The sequence below is a fragment of the Lissotriton vulgaris genome, chromosome 1_1, assembly GCF_964263255.1.
Source record: "Lissotriton vulgaris chromosome 1_1, aLisVul1.2, whole genome shotgun sequence".
Lineage (NCBI taxonomy): Eukaryota > Metazoa > Chordata > Amphibia > Caudata > Salamandridae > Lissotriton > Lissotriton vulgaris.
In genome coordinates, this window is record NC_141685.1 from 1,436,638,179 (window position 1) to 1,436,659,888 (window position 21,710).

General features: G+C 42.5%; 1 protein-coding gene across 3 annotated transcripts in view; it reads right to left on the minus strand.

Annotated features, from left to right (window-relative positions):
• Positions 1-7,114: 7,114 nt before the first annotated feature.
• The window catches only part of CERK (ceramide kinase), a 214,402-nt gene continuing 199,806 nt past the window's right edge, over positions 7,115-21,710 (minus strand). For all 3 annotated transcript variants that reach the window (XM_086967292.1, XM_086967289.1, XM_086967293.1), the window contains one exon: positions 7,115-9,252. In XM_086967292.1, coding sequence (XP_086823418.1) covers positions 9,165-9,252 — 88 coding nt within the window. In that variant the 3' untranslated portion in view covers positions 7,115-9,164. The remainder of the gene's footprint in view (positions 9,253-21,710) is intronic.

The window sequence follows — 21,710 nt, forward strand, 5'->3', positions numbered from 1 at the left end:
ACCACTAAGAAATACTTTTTCCCCCCACTCCAACATTTGTGTGTGTATGGTAAATCTCAGGTTGTCTTTATGTATTCTTTACCCAACGTTTCATACAGGCCTGCTGGTATGTGTTTCAAGCAATATTGAAACTGGAAAATCGTCCCTGGCAGCGTAATGGTGCCATGTATTATCCATTCTATTGCTGGTTTCTCAGAAACAGTCAATGGTGATCTTTCCAGTTTGTTTATGCTCAGCACTGTATAGTCTGCTCCCTTTTGTGCCAAAGAGATTTGTTTATCTGTAAGGTTAAATCCAGTTATCAATGACGTGGTGTTGATTAGACACCAAGGCACATAGCCTGAACAAAGATTTTGTAACGTCCAGTCTCTCAAATCAATGCCATCTTTAAAGAAGTGTTGTTTTACCTCTGTAAGTGTAGATTTTTGTAGCCACTCTAGGCACAGTTTTCCTACACTGTAAGTTGTTACTATCCCTGGATGTTGTCTCTGGACAGATCTTGGGTCTGGCCTAGTTACTGTAAACCCTTGTGTTTTGTTCAGGAATCTATCTTGACAGTTATTTGTGTCTGTGGGCCAGATTAACCATTTTTTCCAATCAGGATTAGTTCTGTTTTTTAGTAAAATAGCTTTTACGTCGACCCCTCCCTCTGAAGTGTTTTTATTATCAGCTGTAGTTACAGATATGGACGGTTTGTTTAAGTCTTATCTTGGCTAGTCCAAGACAGGATGTTTGTTGAACAGTGTCCTTCAAAAACATTATCTATTCAGGAATAAAACGGGCTCGGAATAAGGCTTCTATTCCCTGTACTTGCCAGTCTTTTCAACCCCAGACAGTTTTTGTTTCTATGGTGTCACTCCAAAGGTCAAAGCCTAATGAGGACAGCTGGGCATAAAAGGCTGCTGAATAAATTTGCTTTGTATTTGTTAACATACTTTTCATTCCTGTCTTATTAACATTTTTAAAGTAAAATGTTTCCGGATTTGTGGTATTAAAACCTGTGAAGTATGGAAATTTGTCATAAAATGTTTTTGAGATACCCTTTGGTGGCGTTGGACAATGTTCCCATTGATTGAAAGTATATACATTTCTAGGGTTTGCAGATTTGTGCAAATAATGATGACCATAGTGATTGTAACAATACATTTGTTCATAGTCTGATGAACCTTCTAAATATTCATGGCTTGTAAATTTTGCAATAAGCAGCAACACAAAAGTCAGTACTGCAACTTCTATTTAAAGACCAACTTGAGTTTCTACGCACAAAGAATTAAACTAAGTGTGAGTTTGGACTGTTTGTCAGAATAAATCACTTTTATTTTTCATATATTTTTTCTGAATATTTGTTGGTTATGATTCACCAAAAGTACACAACATGTATAAAGAACAAACAATACAGAATACAATTTTCATAAAAATGACATTTTCATAAAATACACATTGATAGGGAAAACATTCATACGTAGTTGATCAACATTAGCACTCCAATTTCACACTCTCACACATACCATACATACACAAGTCGCTATTTACAATTTTGAATGTCACAAAAAGATTTTTAGAATACACCAAAGAAACTTGTTTGCTTCGATTAACGATTTTTAGCCATATCAAAAATAACTATCTAGTAAATTACACTCTTATGGTGTAGATAGGCGCCTATCTACACCATAAGAGTGCAATTTACTGGAAATACTGCCTCTATTTGAGTAATTTTTTGAGCTAACCAGAATGGAATTTGTTCCGGTTTTGCGGGTAATTTACCAATGACTGATTGTATAGTCTGTGGTGTAATTGTGGTCCCCTGGTAAGGGGTTTGTTGTGGAATCCTTATAGGAGGTTGGACTGCTAGTATCCGCGTGACATATTGAACCAATTGTCTATATATTTTTATTAGTTGTTTTAATTGAACTAATAGTTCTGGACCTAGCATTTCTTCAATGGCAGGATGTGGTGTATAGCTGGCTGGCTGGCTGGTACCGCCCGCGTTGCTCCTGGTCTACCTAGTGGACCGAGCCTGGTAATGGGATTTTGATGTTGTAGGGCACCTTTAAAACCAGAGCGCATGCTCTTGGTATGTTAATGGAATTTCAATGTCCTTAAAAGGAACGTCTTCTGTTGGAGGTTCCTCTACTTTGTAGAAGTGGAACACATGTGTTACTGGATTTGCTTCAGGGAAGACAATCCATGAATAGAATCCCTCTGTCTGCAGATATTCTTGTGCCTCTATGACAAAAATTACCCTACCACCTCTTGATGATAGGCCATTTGTTATAAGCTTTACAGTGATGGTTTTCCTTAAGTTTTCCAGGATGATTATAGCATCCGGGTCAGTTTCTTGGAAACCCGGTCAGGCATTATTGCCGGCGGGTCCACCGTTCTCATCGTCACTCATTTTGCTGACTGAAAGTTTGCAGAGCAAGTTTCAAGGAAACAAAGATAAGGAGCATAATATTTTTGGAACACTGTATCCTTCAACGTTGAACAAACCATAAACTAATACATAGGATTTTCATCCTACTCAGTTATGGCGAATATTTTATCCTTTAACCCACTCCAGAAGTCTATTGGAGTATTTTACGGGAAAAAGGGGTCTCTGTGAAAGGCACGGCTGAGTTACTCTAGTATCTAGTGTTAAATTACTGCCTTACCAAACGTTGGGCGCCATGTAGTGTAGTTCCTATATTCCCAAAAGGCTCTGCGCATTGGAATAATATATCCTATAGATTTGACGTAGGACTTAGGTCGACTTGGCCTCTATCAAACATATTACACTTAATTGTGTGTGCCAGCTAGCTCAGAGGTCACTAGAAACTTTCTTGAATAAACAAGCAGGGATTAGTTTCTGACAACCGCATAAACATGACAACTTTGTTTCCCCAAGATAAAACTGATCTTCAGAGTCGTGGAAACAATAGATAGATATTTCACTAAGTCAATTGTGCATGCTTCGTTTCATCAGAGGTGCAGAGAAATAGAGAGACTTGCATTTTCAATAAAAGTATTTATTGAACAGTCTTCTTTCTCATGCAGAAGAAATGAACTGCTACAATCGTAATACTGGCTGTAAAGTATAATGTGTACAGCAAGAAGAGTATTATGAAATAATACTGTAAAAGCATGGTATGGTTTCTACGCCATAAAATACATACATAAATAACAGACTAAAAGTACTCAACTGGTGCTTCTAAAATACGCTTACCCCTATGTACCTAACCGAAGTCTAGTACGAGGGAAGAAGTAAGTATGGGTTTAGTTTCTTTGCCAAGAATCTATCCAATATTTCTCTTAGGGTCTAATCCGCTCCGTACCTTGGTTTAGAATGAAGGAGGTCTGGTATCTCTGTCTCAGGACTCGATTTCCCAACACCCCGCGAGGGGAGCTTGTAAACACTGGAGCTGTATTCTCAGCAAGAGAAAGGCAGCCTCTCTGTCAGTGCGTCAGCTGGAGGGTCAGCTTCCTTCTGCATTTGCTGTAGTGCGATGCGTCGGGCAAGTAGATAGTCGAACTGCTCCAAACCACTGTGTGTTTGCTAGGGCAAGTATGGGCATATTTATACCTTGAAGGTGCCTGGTTTGACGTAAAGTCGGACATAACGTCACCAAAGAACCCCAAGGGAATGGCAGTTCTTTGAAAACGCCATGATTTCTAGGACAATTCAATATTCAAGAAAGGGGATGTCCCTGACTGCTGAAGCTGAGTTTTCCAAGAAATCATTGTGGCTTTTTGGAACTAGTGGAAGTAGCCAGGCCGTATTTGGACTGGATGGATTATGTCTAAATATGGTTATGATTTATATGCCCATATAAGGGTAATGTAAAATATACCTATATATGGGCGTGAATCGTTAAAATTACACTAGGGTCCTAAAATGCTATACAACATCCGGGGCACTATGTGTCATACAGCCCCTGGTATGTTGGCAGGCTATAAAGAGCTATAATGTTGAAAAACAGTCATCAAGGCTTGCTCAGGGAGTCTCTAGGGCTGTGCTTCTTAACTCTGTAGTGAAGTGACCCCTGGAGGTTCCCAAAGCCTACTCAGGGGGTCTGCAACTACTTAGAAAATTAAATAATATTAACAAATTAATAACGTGTATGTAAATAAACAAGCCAAATGTTAATTTGGAGGCAAAAAATTAAGTTAGTGTCATGAGATTGGGTTGTGGGAGCAGTGCAAGCGCATCAAACAAGATACAGTATGATGATGAGTGGTCTCAATTCAATTTAGAAAAGCTCTAACCTTCCCATTGACAAGTGGTCTCAATTCAATTTATAAAAGCTCTAACCTTCCCATTGATGAGTGGTCTCAATTCAATTTATAAAAGCTCTAACCTTCCAATTAAAATTAAAAAGTAGATTTTTTAAAGATTTGTGGATTAAATAAAATATTTCATCATTTGTGCACTTGTTGAAAGAATGCCTGTTCCTGTATTTTTTGTGTACTGCTTTGCAGTTCAAATCTTTGCAAATGCTTGGGCTGAGGTCCCCGCCTTCCAGTAATGACTCAGAGAGAGTTCCCGGATTTCAATAATGATTCAGTAAGGGTTACCGGATTCCAATAGGGTGCCCACAGACGTCATAAGTTTTAAGAATCACTGCTTTAAGGGGTTCAGTATGAAAAAGTTAACAATGTCAGAGTGGTTACTTTCAAAAGGGTTTTTATTTGCATATAGGTATGGTTGTGCAGTTAGAATGATCAACAATAATAGGGGTCTGTACCTTCTGTTGCAGAGAGAGGATGTCAAGTAGGCTTCCATTGGTGGGCATATAGAAAATGGGAATTTTAGTCAACAAGAAATACCTTTGTTCTGACAGCTCTCCTGGCCAGACATGATATGGATGTTGATTTATCCAATTCTTACAGAGGGTCAGCAGAGCGTTCTCATGTGCAGCTATATGCAGGTTGTCACATCCACTAAAACAGAACCAACCGGCAGGGGAACTGGCATCTTTTGCTACAATCACAGCATCTTCTGAAAGGACCCGATTCAGTCGGCAGAGCGACTCCCAGTCATGTGTACCCAATCACAACCAACCATATGCATTAAGAGAAACGTGAAACACCATGGTTATAAGGGACTAAACACATTTTTCATATGACAATTTATACACCCTCTTGGAGAAGCACCAGTAAAAATGCCTGTTGCCTGAACAATAAAATGTTCTGCAACCAACTTTCAAATCTTCCATAGCCTAACAAAAGATTTATGGTAGCCACTGTTTACTCTGGGGAGTGGTGTACTTTCAGTGTAATAAAAGACATAGAGCACACTTAAAGGATGTGCAGATGTCTAATTTACAGATGCAACACCGTGCAAAGCAGGTCACATAAGGAATAAGAATTTACAATGCCTTATGGTCGGATCTTGGCCATCAAAACTTTGTTTGCCGTTGTCATGGCTTTCCCATAACTTTATTGTTCTATAAGATGCTGGACTCTCATCATTCTTAACAAACAAAAAAGCCTGAAAGCAAATAGATTTTTTTGTCTCAAATGCACAAATTGCCATAGAAGTTCCTGGCACTAAAGTGAACTACATTGTTTGTGGATGTGCTCCTTGTGAAAGGGAGGAATTAGGTCACTTACATTAACTATTGGCTGAAGTGTTCTGACCCCTAGCCCCATGCTGTAGTGGGTGGAAGATAAATGTGAATGACAGAAAAACATACCAGTGGATGAAGATGGGCCACAGTACGCCACTACAAGTAGGTATATTATGCACATAATTTTTGTAAAATGGAAAGCTCTTGGATAACACCATACCTAAAAATGGGAGGGACTATTGCTACTCTATTTCAGTTGCTGGTACCTGTTGGCCTATCTACTTCTTCGATATGTAAGAAGAAAGACTGACAAAATGGTACTAAAACTTGTGACATTAAATTAGTGTTTCTTTTCAGACAGTGTGAATAGTAAAAATACTCAGCCGTTTCCATGTGGGCACTCCATTTTACTTCCTTGATCATTTTATGCAGAAAGACAGTCTTTGTGTCTGTCTGTTCTGTACTGTACATTAGGATAGATACTTTTGCATTTTTCTAGATTTTAAAAATGTTAATAAGATTTTCTAAGCATTACGTCACATACAAACCAATCCAAAAAATGTAAATTCATGCAGTTAACTTAAACGAGGGAAAATGCTTACAAATCTCTAAACACCAAAAGCGGGCACCTCTCAGCTACCACTAATATGGCAACTGAAACATCCTGGAGCAATCCCAAGATCAGATATACGTCCTTACGCATTCCGCGATGAATGTTGATATACTGTACTACCAGCACGAAAAGTATGTTTAAAGGCATTGGAACGAGCCACCATAGCTGTGAGTACTATTTTCACAGCTCTGTTACACTACACTGCTACAGTAATTCAAACAAATAGATGAAATGCCCTTAAAGGGGGCGGATGATTTAACGATCATAAATGAAGGAAATAAAGGTAAACAAATAACTAATAAATAGATGTGATCTACCAAATTACAAGCAAGCTTGAAACTTGATAAACTGTAAAAATCATTTAGATCCATAAACAATTTAAAATATATACATCAAGAAAGTACTAAGTTCAGACCAACTACAGTGGCCAAGGTAAAGTTAAGCAGAACAACCAGGGACCCTGAGCAGACATTATTGGTGAGAAGACCATGGTTGTTAATTTTTTATCAGACAAGATGTTGACAACCATTAATTTGCCCAGCAGTAGTTTCTGGCATATTTGCAATTATATGCTCTCACAATCAATAAAAAAATCCTCTTTTTGTCTTTCCTCTTTCCCCCCCCTTTTTTGCCCGAAGCGCTTGAGATCTCTTCTAGTAAGTGAGCGGTGGACATGGAAATGTACAATTTTCAGAGATTACTTTTATATATTGTTAGATGAGAGACTTATACATTCTAAAAAGGTTTTGGTGTTCATATTTTTTATTTTTTTTAACAGTCCATGAGATGTTTACGTCCTCTGTAATTTCTGCCTTTTTGGCTGTCTTCTTAGTTTGCTTCATAATAACTTACCATTTATTCGTTTAACACTTATACACCAGATTACGATTTTAGGCAAATCAATCACAATATTGTTAATGTCAAAGAATTAGACCAAGCAAAAAAAGACAACAGATACTGTACAACAATTTATTATTTTCAAATTCAGAAACACTTTAGTACCATAAATATATTACTTTTTCCATCTTGAAGCCAGCAAGATAAAAATGAATCATTTGCACAAAGGCAAATATACTACAACAGTTAACAATGATTAAAGTAAACATTGCTAACCTAATCTTTTCTTTCAAGTATACAGGAGTTAACCACACAACATACACTTTGTGTTTCCTTTAATCAATAACAAAGACAATCATTCACTTAGTCTTAAGTTCCTCCTGACAGAGTCTTCCAAAATATATTTTTCCACTCTAAGACGGAGGGCTGTCGTAGAAAACAAAATCCTCTTTGCATTTACACTTTGCAGATCCAGTATCATCTATAAAGTGCAAGTGAGTTTTGTATGGAATGATTTGTAACAAAAATTAGTTTGATATGTAATATCTATTTTATATCAAATGGGTTCTTTACGCTAATATGCATATTTGATGGAAATGGATCCCTCTAAGAGTAGTATAGTCTTATTTAGAGACAATCTTAAAAAGCGTATCTTACAGAATAAAGTTACTGGGTGTAGATAACCTACTTCACCCAATGGAAAACTGAACACCAGCATTCAAGTAAATGCAAGCAAGATGGTCTATGATAAGCATTATTACACCATGCTATATTTGCCTGAACAAGGGATTTATTTCCCGCCTACCTGATGAAGACTTTAAGCATACAGTTATTAAAACCCTGCTTGAAGGGGTTTTTATTGCTTAAACAAGAATGTTTTACATAAAGCCTGTAAGCATGATAATGCTATTTTAAAATTAATATTTAACATACATGTTGTTGTCCTTAGAGAAATAGATTGTGTGCACATAATGGCATTCTAAAGCATAAAAAATAAGTTCAAAGTCAATTAGCTGTAATATGGAGAAATGGAGCTTTGAGGGGGTTATTGAATCTAAACTCAGCAAATCAAACACCAGCTTGTCAGTGACAACAATCCTTACTTTTTACTATTCCTGTGAAGCTTTTTTCTACAGTTCTGTAATTGAAAAACGATACTTCCTCATAGGATCACGTTTTTTTCTACAGATTCTAAATATGAAAATATACACTGCCTGTTAGTGAAAAACAATTTTCATGGAAATACGGAGGCCACTAAAGTTTTATAGTCAAGCTGTACTGAAGAACCACACCTATTAACTTGTAAGAAGACGTGAATATTTGTGCACTGAAACCGAAAATTTGCAAAGCAATTATGTTACCTAAACAACAATGTACAAAGTGAATTACCACATTAAATTACTCGCTGGTGTTTTTTTTTTTTTGCTTAAACAATACAGTGATACACTGAATCTAGTTAAAAACCTTAATCCTAATGTTAAGTAAGACAATAAATAGATTAACTTTCTTTCTAAAAAATCCGATAAAATCTGTATGTGTGCATATTAAAATTTGCCAGAAAAGCACATTCCAGCAGGATTATTTAAGGTGCAGAATATTCTTAAAATAAAACTGAAAATATATTTATTAAGCTACATTGTTCTCTATATACAAAGCCAAGAATGTGGAGTGGAATTATATTAGCGGTTACATGATATTATTTTTGGCAGTGAAGAGTGCTGGTATCATAATGCAACGTAGAAAGACTAGAACTTAATTTAAATTCATCTGTAGTCAAGTCAATCTTTCTTTTTGCTTGGTCAGCTTCGTCTGTCTTCTTCTGTGACTATTTTTGCACTTTTAACATGAACATACTTCTAAATTCTGGGAGTATGATTGCAAAGGAATGCCCTGGATTCGCGGCAGAATCATCAGAAGAAAATAGACAAAGTCATCAACCAAAAAATTCACATCAGGCAAATTCAACATCATAACAGTATGCACCACTGAAATGTTCAGTCTTCTAAAAATAATTCTGAACAAAGTAATGAAAACTCTACGCTTTAAAAAGAATAAATTACTAGCACATCAGCATGCCTGCAACAAACAACTGCTTTATCTTTTTTTAATCACCTAAAGTCTCTCTTTTTTAAGAATAACCAAACTGCAATCTGCAGGCAGGGGACATGTTACAATCGGTTGGAGTCAACAAGATCTTCAATTTTAGAAGTGTCCTCAATTCCTCGAGCGAACAGTTTGATCAACTGGCAGTGGACACTGGAAGAAGAAAGACATCGGACAGGTCAGCAACAAAATACATTTTTTCACTAAAAGTACAAGTGGAAATGGGAACAATATAAACCTGAATATGCCAGAAATGCCTTAGCCTTTTTTGCACCAGGTGTGTGTGTACACTTGTCCCAGGACACTTTTCAGGTCTGGCCTAGTGACAGTTTTAGTAGAACTGCCAGCTTGGGGATTAAACAATCATTATATAGAAACTTACATGTACACATACATACTGAATCCTTTGGTCAGTCCTCTATATCTGTATGTCTGTTCAAGTGTCATTAACATTTTGCCTACACCAACCATAGCATACATCATGGAGCAGAAGGTAAGCCATCTTCATTCACTATGAAGTCAGCATTTTACCGGATTACACATGCACAACCTCATGAAAAGAAGTGCATTTGAGTGCCAGCCCTAGTGTGCCTGTGCAGCAGGAGCACTCCACTATTTTAGTGTTTTTGCTATTTTTTTCGAATTGCAATGTTTTCAAAATACAATTAATTAAAACAAAAAAAGAAATACACACTTATCAAGGCTAGACCTACTGGCTTTGTTAATGCTTGTCACACATATACTGAGGTCACCTATATTTAGGGACTACATTGATGACAATAAACCATTCCTCTCTTAGGGTTCTGCAGTTATAAGTCCCAATATACCCCAATATACGCCTAGGTAGATGCACAAACTTTTAACTGCATTTGTCGTACCTTGCTCTACATAATGGCTATGGCGCCGACATTTCACCTAGTTATGTGCTGAATACATTTTGTGTGGTTATGTTTGAAAACTAGCCCCATTTTTATGCATGAGGATTCTTAGTCTCACACAGCAGGATTACCATCTTCTGTATAATAACTCTGTACAAAAGTCACTGCTATCACCAGAGCAATTTCAACAAATTGCAGAAATGCACTAACTATAAAATGAGCAGATTATGGGGTCTCATCATTGGGTGGGACTGTAACCTTCGTAATTGAGGCACGCAAGGCATACAGGACAGAGGTGTTCCATTCTTGGGTTAACTTCCCTCCCGAAGATGCACGCACACATATGTTTCATTCTTATACTCTAGATGAATGCTTGTCATACAAAGACAATGAAGTTCCGTTAACTTAACAAGAGCATATAAATTGGTTTAAAGCCACCCTCCCCCATACGACAGAAAAAGCAAGACTAGGTCCGCTCAGCAGAGACGGAGCGACTGGCCGGTCCTAGCTGCTTACACACCACATGCAGAGATTGACACAGTGCCAGCAGCAGACTTACGTCCACTTCACAAAGAAATAATACCACTTTACAGAAATCTTATACAGTTTGTAATGCGAACACTCACACTTCAACCTACAAGGGTCACAAAGTCTGATCAACTACAAGGGACCACAACAAAAATCACCCCACAAACGCTGAATGCAATTATGGGTAGAATGCCCACTAAATACCATTCTGGATAGCATAGAACATAGCACAGCTTGAGGCAGTTTTTCTACACACTGGCCAGCAAGAAAAACACAGAATACTGACAATTTGCTTACCAATGGTGATAGCTCCCCCAATAGAAGATCGTACCACTTGGGGTACAGTTTCGGCTGCAATTTATACCAGGACGTATGGTACCCCTCAATAGCAGTAATACCAGAAGTATTGAAACAAATACAGGATGAGTACGGGGCAGAACCTGCCTTGGACTTAGGGATGAAATGCATAGGCAATTTTGCTCAGGTATCAACAATTATGTTGGCTAACATAAAAGGGGAGGCAGCAGCGGTGGCTATATGCCCACACTTGAGGGAATGCACTCCTGCACAACAGGATCAAGAATTACCAAAAATTATCGAAGAAACCTATGCTTCACTGGGTAGAGATAATTTGGGAGCTAGACAAGTGAAACCACAATTGATGGTCTGTCATGAAAAAGATAACTCAAAGCAAACACCTGATTCTTCTACATAGAAATGGGACAATAAACAATAAAAAAATAAGCAAAGACATCACAATCACGGGGTGGGTCTTCCCAACAGAAGCCTTCCGACAGGAAATATAACCTTAGAATCCGTGACAATATTTAGAAACCTGACGGGTATCAGGATACTGATAAACATTCCTCTCGTTCCTTTCAGGGTTCATAAAAACAACTCAGAGAGTGAAGGACGGTCTGAAGACAGATCAGAAGAACGAGCAAAGCCAAGAGACACACATCACACTTCATTATTAAACAGAAGATAAACCCAAAAGTAAACCTCAATTTAAGAAGAAGAAGGAAGCTGGTCTTCAAATAAGAAATGTCCAGGCTACTGAGGACTCAACTATTGAATGGGAATGGGTTCTGATGATGCTAGACAGTGCAGCAGAAGTAACAATAGCTAGCCAGAACCTGATGGAAATTCTGGTGACAGCAGCGTTGAATGAACACATCACGGTTGAATCACCTGATACAAGGGTAAATGTTCCACATCAGTTATACGGAATAAACGCTCCAAATGTAGGCAGACATACCCAGAAAAGTGAAAGGTCTCTTTTGGGACCTGACTTTTGGATACAATATCCTTTTGGCTGAAAGGTAGAGGCCACGGGAGTTCGTCATGGAACGCCCAAAGGGGGAAGAGGTATGCTACCAGCTTTCGCCGATCTCCTTCCAGAATCATTAAAACACACATACGCGCAGGAGTGGGCAGTAGCACTAGCTCCAGCATTATACCGCAATATGTAGGGTGGTATGCGGAGTCATCTCACCATGAAATCCTATTTAAAACTACTCCTACACCACAGAGGCAGTACCCAATAAAACATGACACAAAGAAACTGTTAGACCTGGCATCATTGGCGTGAGTCTCCCTTCCATTGTTTACTGATTTTCTCCTCTGTTTTGATATGTTTTTGCTGGTTATATGCTTTGGGCACTGTGCCACTGCTATTCAGTGCCACAGTGCAAGTGCTCCCTGTGTTAAATTGATGTACCAATTAGTGATTCCATGACTGGGTTATTTGATTTAATTGTCAGACCCTAGTACAGTGCACCATGTGTGCCCAGGGCTTGTAAATCAAATGCTGCTGGTGGGCTTGCAGCACTGGCTGTACCACCCACAGAAGCACAGAAGCAGCTTGTAAAGTGTGGCTCAGGCCTGCCATTGCAAGGCCTTTGTGCAGTCTGTGACTGCCATGCCGATTTGGCAAGTGCGCCCACTTGCCAGTCCCTAAACCTTCCCTTTGCTTCATATCAGACCCCCTTGGTAGGCCCAAGAACATGGTGCACTGTGAGTATAAGGTAGGACATGCCCTGGTGTGTGTAGCATGTCCTAATAGTGATTTACATCCATTTTCGTTTTTTCACCATTGCAAGGCTACCTGTTCTCCATAGGCCAGAATGGGCAGTTAGATTATTACAACTTATAATCCTAACTGACTAAGGGAACGTGGTAGAAATTCGAATTTAGTATGCCTGAATTCAGAATGATACAATACATGTTTTAGTAAAGTTGGTTTTAATATTCTGTGTTTGAAAATACCACTTTTAGAAAGTAAGTATTTTCTTGTCTAACTATCCAAGGCCTGCCTCTGCTAGGTTGTGTATTCCTTGTTTGGAGTTTGAGTGACAGGGTTGGGGGATTCCAAGAGACAGAATGAGTCAGCCCAGTGGTGAATAGGGAGTTCTGCATCTAGGTGGGAGGGAGGAGGTGCACCTGGGACCTAAATAGGGCTGGGACTTCCCTCCACACTGCTGACTCCACCTCCTGGGGTCTGCCCTGCACTGTGAAAGAAGAGAAGGAATCATGTCAATAAAGTGCTCCAGGGCTGTGCTTTCCCTCCACAATGCTGGCTCCACCTCCTGTGGGGCATCTTATGTTTCTGCCCTGCAATGTGAAAGGAAAGAAGGAGTCCTGTAAACAGAGTGCTCAGGAAACTGGTTTGGAGTGGACTAGGCAGAGGCCTCTCTGCCTTTAGACAACAAAGGATTCTGGGGTATAAATAATGGGACCCAGTCCCAAGAGCTTGAGAAACAAGGAACCTTTTGCCAAGGAGAAGAACCAAGGAAGCTGCAGGATTTGGACCGCCCCTCTGCCAGTGTGCTGTTTGCTGGGTTTGCCTTCAGTGGTTTATTTATTGCCAAGGGAAAGGAGAAGGTACTTTTTAAGGACTTTCAACATCTACATAATATTCTCCAAGGGCTTGAACTGTGCTTGCCTCCTGATGAAGACTCAGGGACCAAAGACTTCACTACCAGCTCCCCCTGTGAATTTCCTTGCTGGGAATTCTACCTACAGACATGTGCATGTCGCTGGCAGCTGAGAGTGTGACGCATCGAGAGGAAGCATGTCGCCGCCGCAGCTGAGATCGCCGCATCTCCCTGGAAGCGTGTCTTTGTCAAAGCTGCCTGCTGTCGCATCACCGGAGAAGCGTGACGCCATCGAGAGAGTCGCCATCGCATCTCTGGAGAAGCGTGTCGCGGATCCAAAGTACAGAATCGTCGCAAGGCTGCCAGGGTGCCTACGCATCACCATCGTATCGTCCCATTAAGGGCACCATCTTCTTGCATTGCACCATCATCACTGCATCACATCGAGGCACCATCTTGCGCATCGCAACCGGACCGCAAGCCGAGTACCTACGATTCAACCAAGCACCGGTAAGGAGCACGACGCATCCCCTACTCTGCACAAGCATTTAGGCACGGCGCATCATTTCCTCTCGGAACCGACACATCTCCCCTTTTGCGAGCCTTTTGTTTACTTTGCGTTACGCATCCAGGTACAAGGTAACAGAAACAAGTCAGGGAGATCTTAGACCAACTTGAACATCAAGGTGTAATCGAGAACTGCACCTCTTCCATGAATAATCTTTGTTTCCTATAATTAAACCCGACAATCCATACTGTCTAGTTTTAGACTACAGGCATTTGAAAATAGGCACAAAAACATTTGCAGTACAAAATGCACACAGTACTGCATTAATGAATAACATTTTGCATAAAAATTACAAAACAGAACCAGATATCTCAAATAGATTTCTTTGCTAAAATGTACAGCCTGAAAGCAGATATTGGACAGCATTTCCAGCACTCGGCTCTCAGCGCCAATTCTGTAGACTGCCCACACAGTCAGGGTGGCGCCGCTATGGCCTTCTTTGAATGTTTCCCTTATACGGTTTGATTCCTTGAGCAGACTGAAGCCATGCTTTTACAGAAGGATGTGGCCTTAACCTTAGCCCTAGAGACTTGATGTTCAGGTTGCAAGATCTTCAGCAGAGATACAGGCATTAGTTCAAACAAACTTCCCGCTCCAAATTGGAAAAATGGTACATCGATCTTTAACATGTCTGATACGAGTGGGATAGTGCACCTATTTAAGAGCATAGGTTCTGGACTATTGAGCACCTTTCAGACGATTTTCGGAGCAATTCCATCATTTATCCATACTAATATAATAAAGAGAGAGCCCAAACCTTTGAGGCGGGTAATCTCAGGAACCACAGCACCAATCACAACACCCAATACAGCGTTGGAAAGGGCAGTTGCAGCATAAGGACATAGGCTATACAGGCGCCCACCATATACATGTAAAAGGTAAAAGAACCGTGCCAGCAAAGTAGTCCCTTGTGGGCGTGTCTGCTTTGTGCTGTGGGCGTGTGCTGGGGGCGTGACAAACGCTGGGGGCGTGTGGTACGTTCCGCCCTTCATGCCATATCTCATATCGTGTGCTAATCCCACCCTGCTCCCTTTAAATACCCCTGCACACCATAATCATAACCCACCCTTACTCCTTAAAATACCCCAACACCCTTAAACACTAACCCATATTAACCCTATAAATATACCGTGTACCCCAAACCTATCCCTAAACCCTAAAAATACCCCTGTACCCCAAAACCCAAACCTAACCCTGAACCCTATAAATACCCCTGTACCTCAAAACCCAAACCTACCCCTGAACCCTAAAAATACCCCTGTACCCCAAAACCCAAACCTAGCCCTGAACCCTAAAAATACCACTGTACCCCAAAACCCAAACTTACCCCTGAACCCTAAAATACCCCTGTACCCCAAAACCCAAACCTAGCCCTGAACGCTTAAAATACCCCTGTACCCTAAAACCCAAACCTACCCCTGAACCCTAAAAATACCCCTTTACCCCAAAACCCAAACCTAGCCCTGAACCCTAAAAATAACCCTGTACCCAAAAACCCAAATCTACCCCTGAACCCTAAAATACCCCTGTACCCCAAAACCCAAACCTAGATCTGAACCCTAAAAATACCCCTGTACCCCAAACCTAGCCCTGAACCCTTAAAAAAACCCTGTACCCCAAAACCCAAACCTACCCCTGAACCCTAAAAATACCCCTATACCCCAAAACCCAAACCTAGCCCTGAACCCTAAAAATACCCCTGTACCCCAAAACCCATATCTATCCCTAAACCCTAAAACGACCCCTGTACCCCAAAACTATATCTGAACCCTTAAAATACCCAAACACCCCAAAACATATACCTCAGTACCCCAAAACATATACCCCTATACCCATACTTACCTTATCCAAACATTAAAAAAAAACTGCTTTTACCATTCATGCATTTACAACGAATTTCGTTGTAAATGTGTGCGTGGTAAAAGCATATAAAATGTAATGCCATGCGTTATAATGGCATTGCGGAGTCATGGTACTTTCGTAATGAAAGTATGCGGAGTGATGGTAAGCGGAAAGAAAGTTGCGGAATAATGGGTGTTTACCCTCCCACGGCAAGTACATTGGTGGCACGGGGGCCCACATCTTCAGCAACATACTCATATTTTTTCATGACCCATTTGAAAAATGCACAGGTCTCTCTCATTGATGGCCAGCACCGACATACACTTTTAGACACACCTCTCCCCGTGCCTACCACAAATGAATGTGTTCTTCTGTAATGTAAATTGTGCTCATGCCATGTTGTCGAGTTCGGGCTATATAATATTGCAAGGAAAAATAAAGTAGGGAAACTCGAGTTCACACACTACGGAACGCGCACTCTTAAGTGCATCAGCAGTGCACTGTGAATCGGAGCGTTTCACAGGCCTGTCACAGATAAGAAATGCTATCTAAACGAAATCCTACAAAACAATATACTACTGGCCGGCAGCAATTCATACCCGGACAACGTCGGGACGGGCTGCTAGTATACTCTGTATTGGGAAGCATTTCTGGAGGGCTTCCGCTGGTCCTACTTCTCGTAGTGGGTATCATGGTTTTGATCTTCCTGCTATGCAACAGCCGTCCCAGTTTTGAAGGAGATGGAAAAATCACTCCTAGTGCGACAATGCTGTGAACACATGGTACTCCATCTGGGCACAGCTCTGCTTCGGGAGCAAAGTGAGCATTGGTTCCTAAGGTTCAGATCAGTCTGGGGTGACTGCATCTTGTCTGTGCTCCACTGCCTATTCTGCAGATATGAATGCATGTTGGACATATATCTTATACTTCCATCAGTTGCACCACATACGTAGACTTACTACTGGACCACTTAAAGGCCCATGTTTTACAGTGTCCTCAGCATATTCCCATGTTGTTGTCAGCATTCTTAGAGCCACCACAGGATGCTTCAGCTCCTGTTGGAATGGACACCAGCTCTGCAACAGGCTCACAGATGGCGAGTGCTTCCTCAGCGGCTGCAGTGGGAACCGGAGAAGATTACCTTTGCTTCATTGACCTGATCCAAGAGGTGTTACAGGGACCGTCGTCTGAGAAGCCAAGTAACAGTGATGTTGCGTCCCCCAGACAGGACACATACGCATTTGGCTCTCCGTGTGATAGGAACAATTTGGCCTTTTCCAAAATAACCCAAATTGGAATGAAAAACATCCTTTTGTTTTATATATTTTTTTCATCTTCTTGCTCTCAATGAGCACCAATGTTTTCGATGAGCTCAGTTGGTATAAACAGTATATTGACTTTTTAGAGGGCTTATAGAGTTTTTGTAAACATTTTTTAATTGTTTTACATATACCATGTTTTTTACATTAATTTTTTAACAAATGCTTTTATGCTTCTTAGATAGGTATATTTTATCATTAGTTTATCTTATCGTCCTTCGGATGAGGAGTGGTTGTTATGAGCCCCAGTTTACCCCAATATAGGCCTAACTAGACGCACAACCTTTTACCTGCATTTGTCCTACCTTGCTCTAAATAACGGCTCTGGCACTGAACTTTTACCTATTTATGTACCGCTCACTTGACTTTGCCATTTCCGAGGAAGAATTCCCGCTGCACACGGAGGGTGCATTTTTTCAGTTAAGGCTTATCTGAGAGGTCGCGCCGCTGGTGGGAGCTTCTCCGCATTCGGCGGACAGCCTGCACGCTCCCAGCGTGCGCTTGACCTTAAACTACCAGCTGCCTTCACCGGGGGACTGCGAGGACCAGCAGCCTTTACACCTCACAGCTGGTGCCTCTTCCCCCGGCGGCCACGCCCCTTATCAGCTGCTATTTGCTTTTCGCGACACCCGCTCCGCGGGTGCCGCCCACTTGACTTTGCCATTTCCGAGGAAGGATTCCCGCTGCACACGGAGGGTGCATTTTTTCAGTTAAGGCTTATCTGAGAGGTCGCGCCGCTGGTGGGAGCTTCTCCGCATTCGGCGGACAGCCTGCACGCTCCCAGCGTGCGCTTGACCTTAAACTACCAGCTGCCTTCACCGGGGGTCTGCGAGGACCAGCAGCCTTTACACCTCACAGCTGGTGCCTCTTCCCCCGGCGGCCACGCCCCTTATCAGCTGCTATTTACTTTTCGCGACACCCGCTCCGCGGGTGCCGCTCACTTGACTTTGCCATTTCCGAGGAAGGATTCCCGCTGCACACGGAGGGTGCATTTTTTCAGTTAAGGCTTATCTGAGAGGTCGCGCCGCTGGTGGGAGCTTCTCCGCATTCGGCGGACAGCCTGCACGCTCCCAGCGTGCGCTTGACCTTAAACTACCAGCTGCCTTCACCGGGGGACTGCGAGGACCAGCAGCCTTTACACCTCACAGCTGGTGCCTCTTCCCCCGGCGGCCACGCCCCCCTGCACGAATATAATAACTTGATCAGCCCTCCCCGCAACGCGGGACGAAGCGCGGGGCGAAGCCCGGGCCAAGGGCGGGCCCGTTTAAGCCTGTTCAAGACCGGGCAAGACTGGACTGGGCCACCCTATTTACGTTTGCTTTCTCCCCCTTCATTTTTGCAGTTACTTCTTATATATCTAAATTAACCCGCTTGTAGTCTGCACTTAGATTTTACAGTATCTTAATCTTGCTACAAATCATATTGCATCATGTCCCCCAGAACCACTAGGAACACAGTTAAAAAACAGGCCCAGGCTGCTGCTGAGGTTATTGGGCCGATAGATCAATTCATAACTAAAGCCAACGAGGCCATTGAACAGGGCATTACCCTATTGGAACGGAGAGTCTCACAGGACCTGGCTATCGCCAGACGCTCTTCCATGGGCTTACTGGCTACTGCTAAAACTCCCCAGCGTCCTGTTGAGCTACCCCCTCCATTGACAGTGCACGCAGAGTTGCACACTGTCCCCTGCACAGTGGACCTGTCTGCCTCCTTAGACCTTTCCGAATCACACCTGTCACTTGAAAAATTCCCAGTCATTTTCGCTAGTCAAACTGACGTCGCCCCTTCCTCAACTATAGATAGGGGTACACGCGAAGGTGCAATCCCCCCCCAAAAAAGGGTAAAATTACTAAGTCTCTCCAGACTACTAATTCCCCCCCCACAACCATCCCCTCAACCCCTTCCACCTCCCATCCCCCCTCACAAATCATTAACCTTGTTTTAACTCCCCATCAACTACCCTCCTCGTCTCTTGCACACACAACGAATCTTACCACAGATAATCTGAATATTAGTTCTAGCAGCTCTAGTAGCTATGACAGTGAGGGTGGTATGGCTGACAATGGTAATTTAACTACCAACACCTGTAGTAATGATAGCCTACTGCTTAGAAAAATCGGAGACCTAACTAAGTCCTATTTAAAGCCCATAGAAAAGACTCTGCATCAGGTCCAATCCCAACTAACAAGTCAAGTCAAGTCAAGTCAAAAATATTTGTATAGCGCGCTACATACCCAGAGGGTCTCAAGGCGCTTGAAGAAGGGTGGGGAATTACTTGTCGAATATCCATGTTTTGAGTTGCTTTCTGAATGCTAGGTGGTTCTGGGTAAGGCGAAGGTGAGTGGGAAGTGAGTTCCAAGTTTTGGCTGCTAGGTAGGAGAAGGATCTACCTCCCATGGTGGTTTTGTTGATGCGAGGTACAGTGGCAAGGGCTTGGTTGGAGGATCGTAGCTGGCGGGAGGGGGTGTAGAAGGATAGTCGTGTGTTGAGGCATTCGGGTCCGGTTTCGTAGAGTGCTTTGTGTGCGTGGGTTAGGAGCCGGAAAGTGATCCTCTTATTGACGGGGAGCCAGTGTAGGTTTTTCAGGTGATCAGAGATGTGTTCTTTGCGCGGAATGTCTAATATGATCCTGGCTGAGGCGTTCTGGATGCGTTGTAGTTTTTTCTGGAGTTTTGCTGTGATGCCGGCGTAGAGGGTGTTTCCGTAGTCCAGTCGGCTCGTGACCAGAGCGTGGGTGACTGTTTTTCTAGTTTCAGTAGGGATCCAGCGAAATGTTTTTTTGAGCATGCGAAGGATGTTGAAGCAAGATGAAGAAACGGCGTTGACTTGTCTGTTCATCGAGAGTGAGGAGTCCAGGATGACGCCCAGGTTCCGAGCGTGGTCCGTCGGGATGGGTGCTTTACCAAGGGCCTCTGGCCACCAAGAGTCGTCCCAGGCGGAGGGGGAGGTACCTAAGATGAGGACTTCTGTTTTGTCTGAGTTCAGTTTCAGACGGCTGTGCTTCATCCATTCGGCTACTTCTTTCATTCCTTCGTGTAGGTTGGTTTTGGCCGTGTTAGGGTCTCTGGTGAGTGATAGGATCAATTGTCCCAACTGTCTTTAGCCCTGAACTCAAGTAAGGGTACCAACAAAGATTCCAACTTAGCTCAAGGGAGGCCCCGTACCCATAATATAAATACATCTAAGCCCGGCTCGACTGCACTGAATCCCCTTAATACTAACCAAAAGGTCCCGCAGAAACCCATACAAAAACAGCCACCAGCACCCACAACTAAGCCCCAAGCACTACTCCAAGCACCACCCAAAGCTTCTAATCCCCTACCGACCCAATCCTCAACCAACTCCACGACACAGTTGTCTATCCAACCAAAACCTCCTCCCGTCCCTCCTACCCCGGCCCCTACTCTCCCCAACCACTCTGTTGGATTTAACACCATTCCGAGAAATCGAAAGAGAAGAGGCCATCCTATCCATCTTCCGCCCGAGGCATCCCCCTATGTAGTAATCATGACAGGTGTCCCGGAACTCCCCCAAAATCAGGACGAACTGGTCTGGTCATTAAAAAACAAAGTCATATACTGGTTGTCCAACAATAGACCTCTACCAACTTTTTGGGACAACAGAGTCACCACTGTGCGCAGAGTGCCCTGGCTAGGTACTGAGCCTAAAAATACCCAGGGTGACTGCGTCATAGTGAATTTCGCCGACCCCAACACAGTTGAGCATATCTGCTCCTGGGGTGATCACACTTCCACTGAAGGGATAGCCACCCACAATTTGTCATACTTCTAACCCCCGGCTCCCCGACATAATGCCGGTCCCCCTTGGAGCTGGACGAGAGTGGGGAACTGGGGTGGGAATAGAGATCGAGGCCATTGGGCAGGCTACGGATTTAGCAATCCAGCCCCAGGTCACTTTACCAACTGGAGAGGCCCACCGTTATCCAACAGATACGAATGCTTGGATATGGTCGACTGACCATTAGTCCCCTCCACCAATGTCAAAGCCATCAATAACACCCAGATTCATTCTAATTATACCCCCAGAAAAACTCTGCTGGCAGGTTCCACTCCGCCATCTCTGCCTGGCACCCACATTGAGCCTTGTACCCCTCCATTAAATCTACCTTCTCAACCGACAACTCCTCTGGATCAAGATCCCAGCCATGTTTATCCAATCCCCTCCGAGGAGACTCATGTGAGTCAACAACACATCACCACAACTTCCAGTGATATAAAACTCACCTCTTCCACCCTTGCCCCAACTGCTCTGACCCTCGATCCTCCATCCCCTGCTTATCCACAGATTTCGAATTCCACTACACCACCAACCTGGGATCTTCCAGTAATCTTTTGGAATGTAGCGGGTCTTAGATCCAAGATACATCTTCAGTCTTGGATCGACTTGGTCAATAGACATAAAATAGTTTGCCTGCAGGAAACCTGGGCTACAGACCCCATTCACATTCAGGGCTATAAAACTTTCCACATTCCCGCCAGCCCGTCTATACACGGAAGACCTAAGGGTGGCTTAGCCATCTACATCTCTAATCAAATTCCATTTACGACTATTGAAGTACCCTCAGTGTCCCCAATTC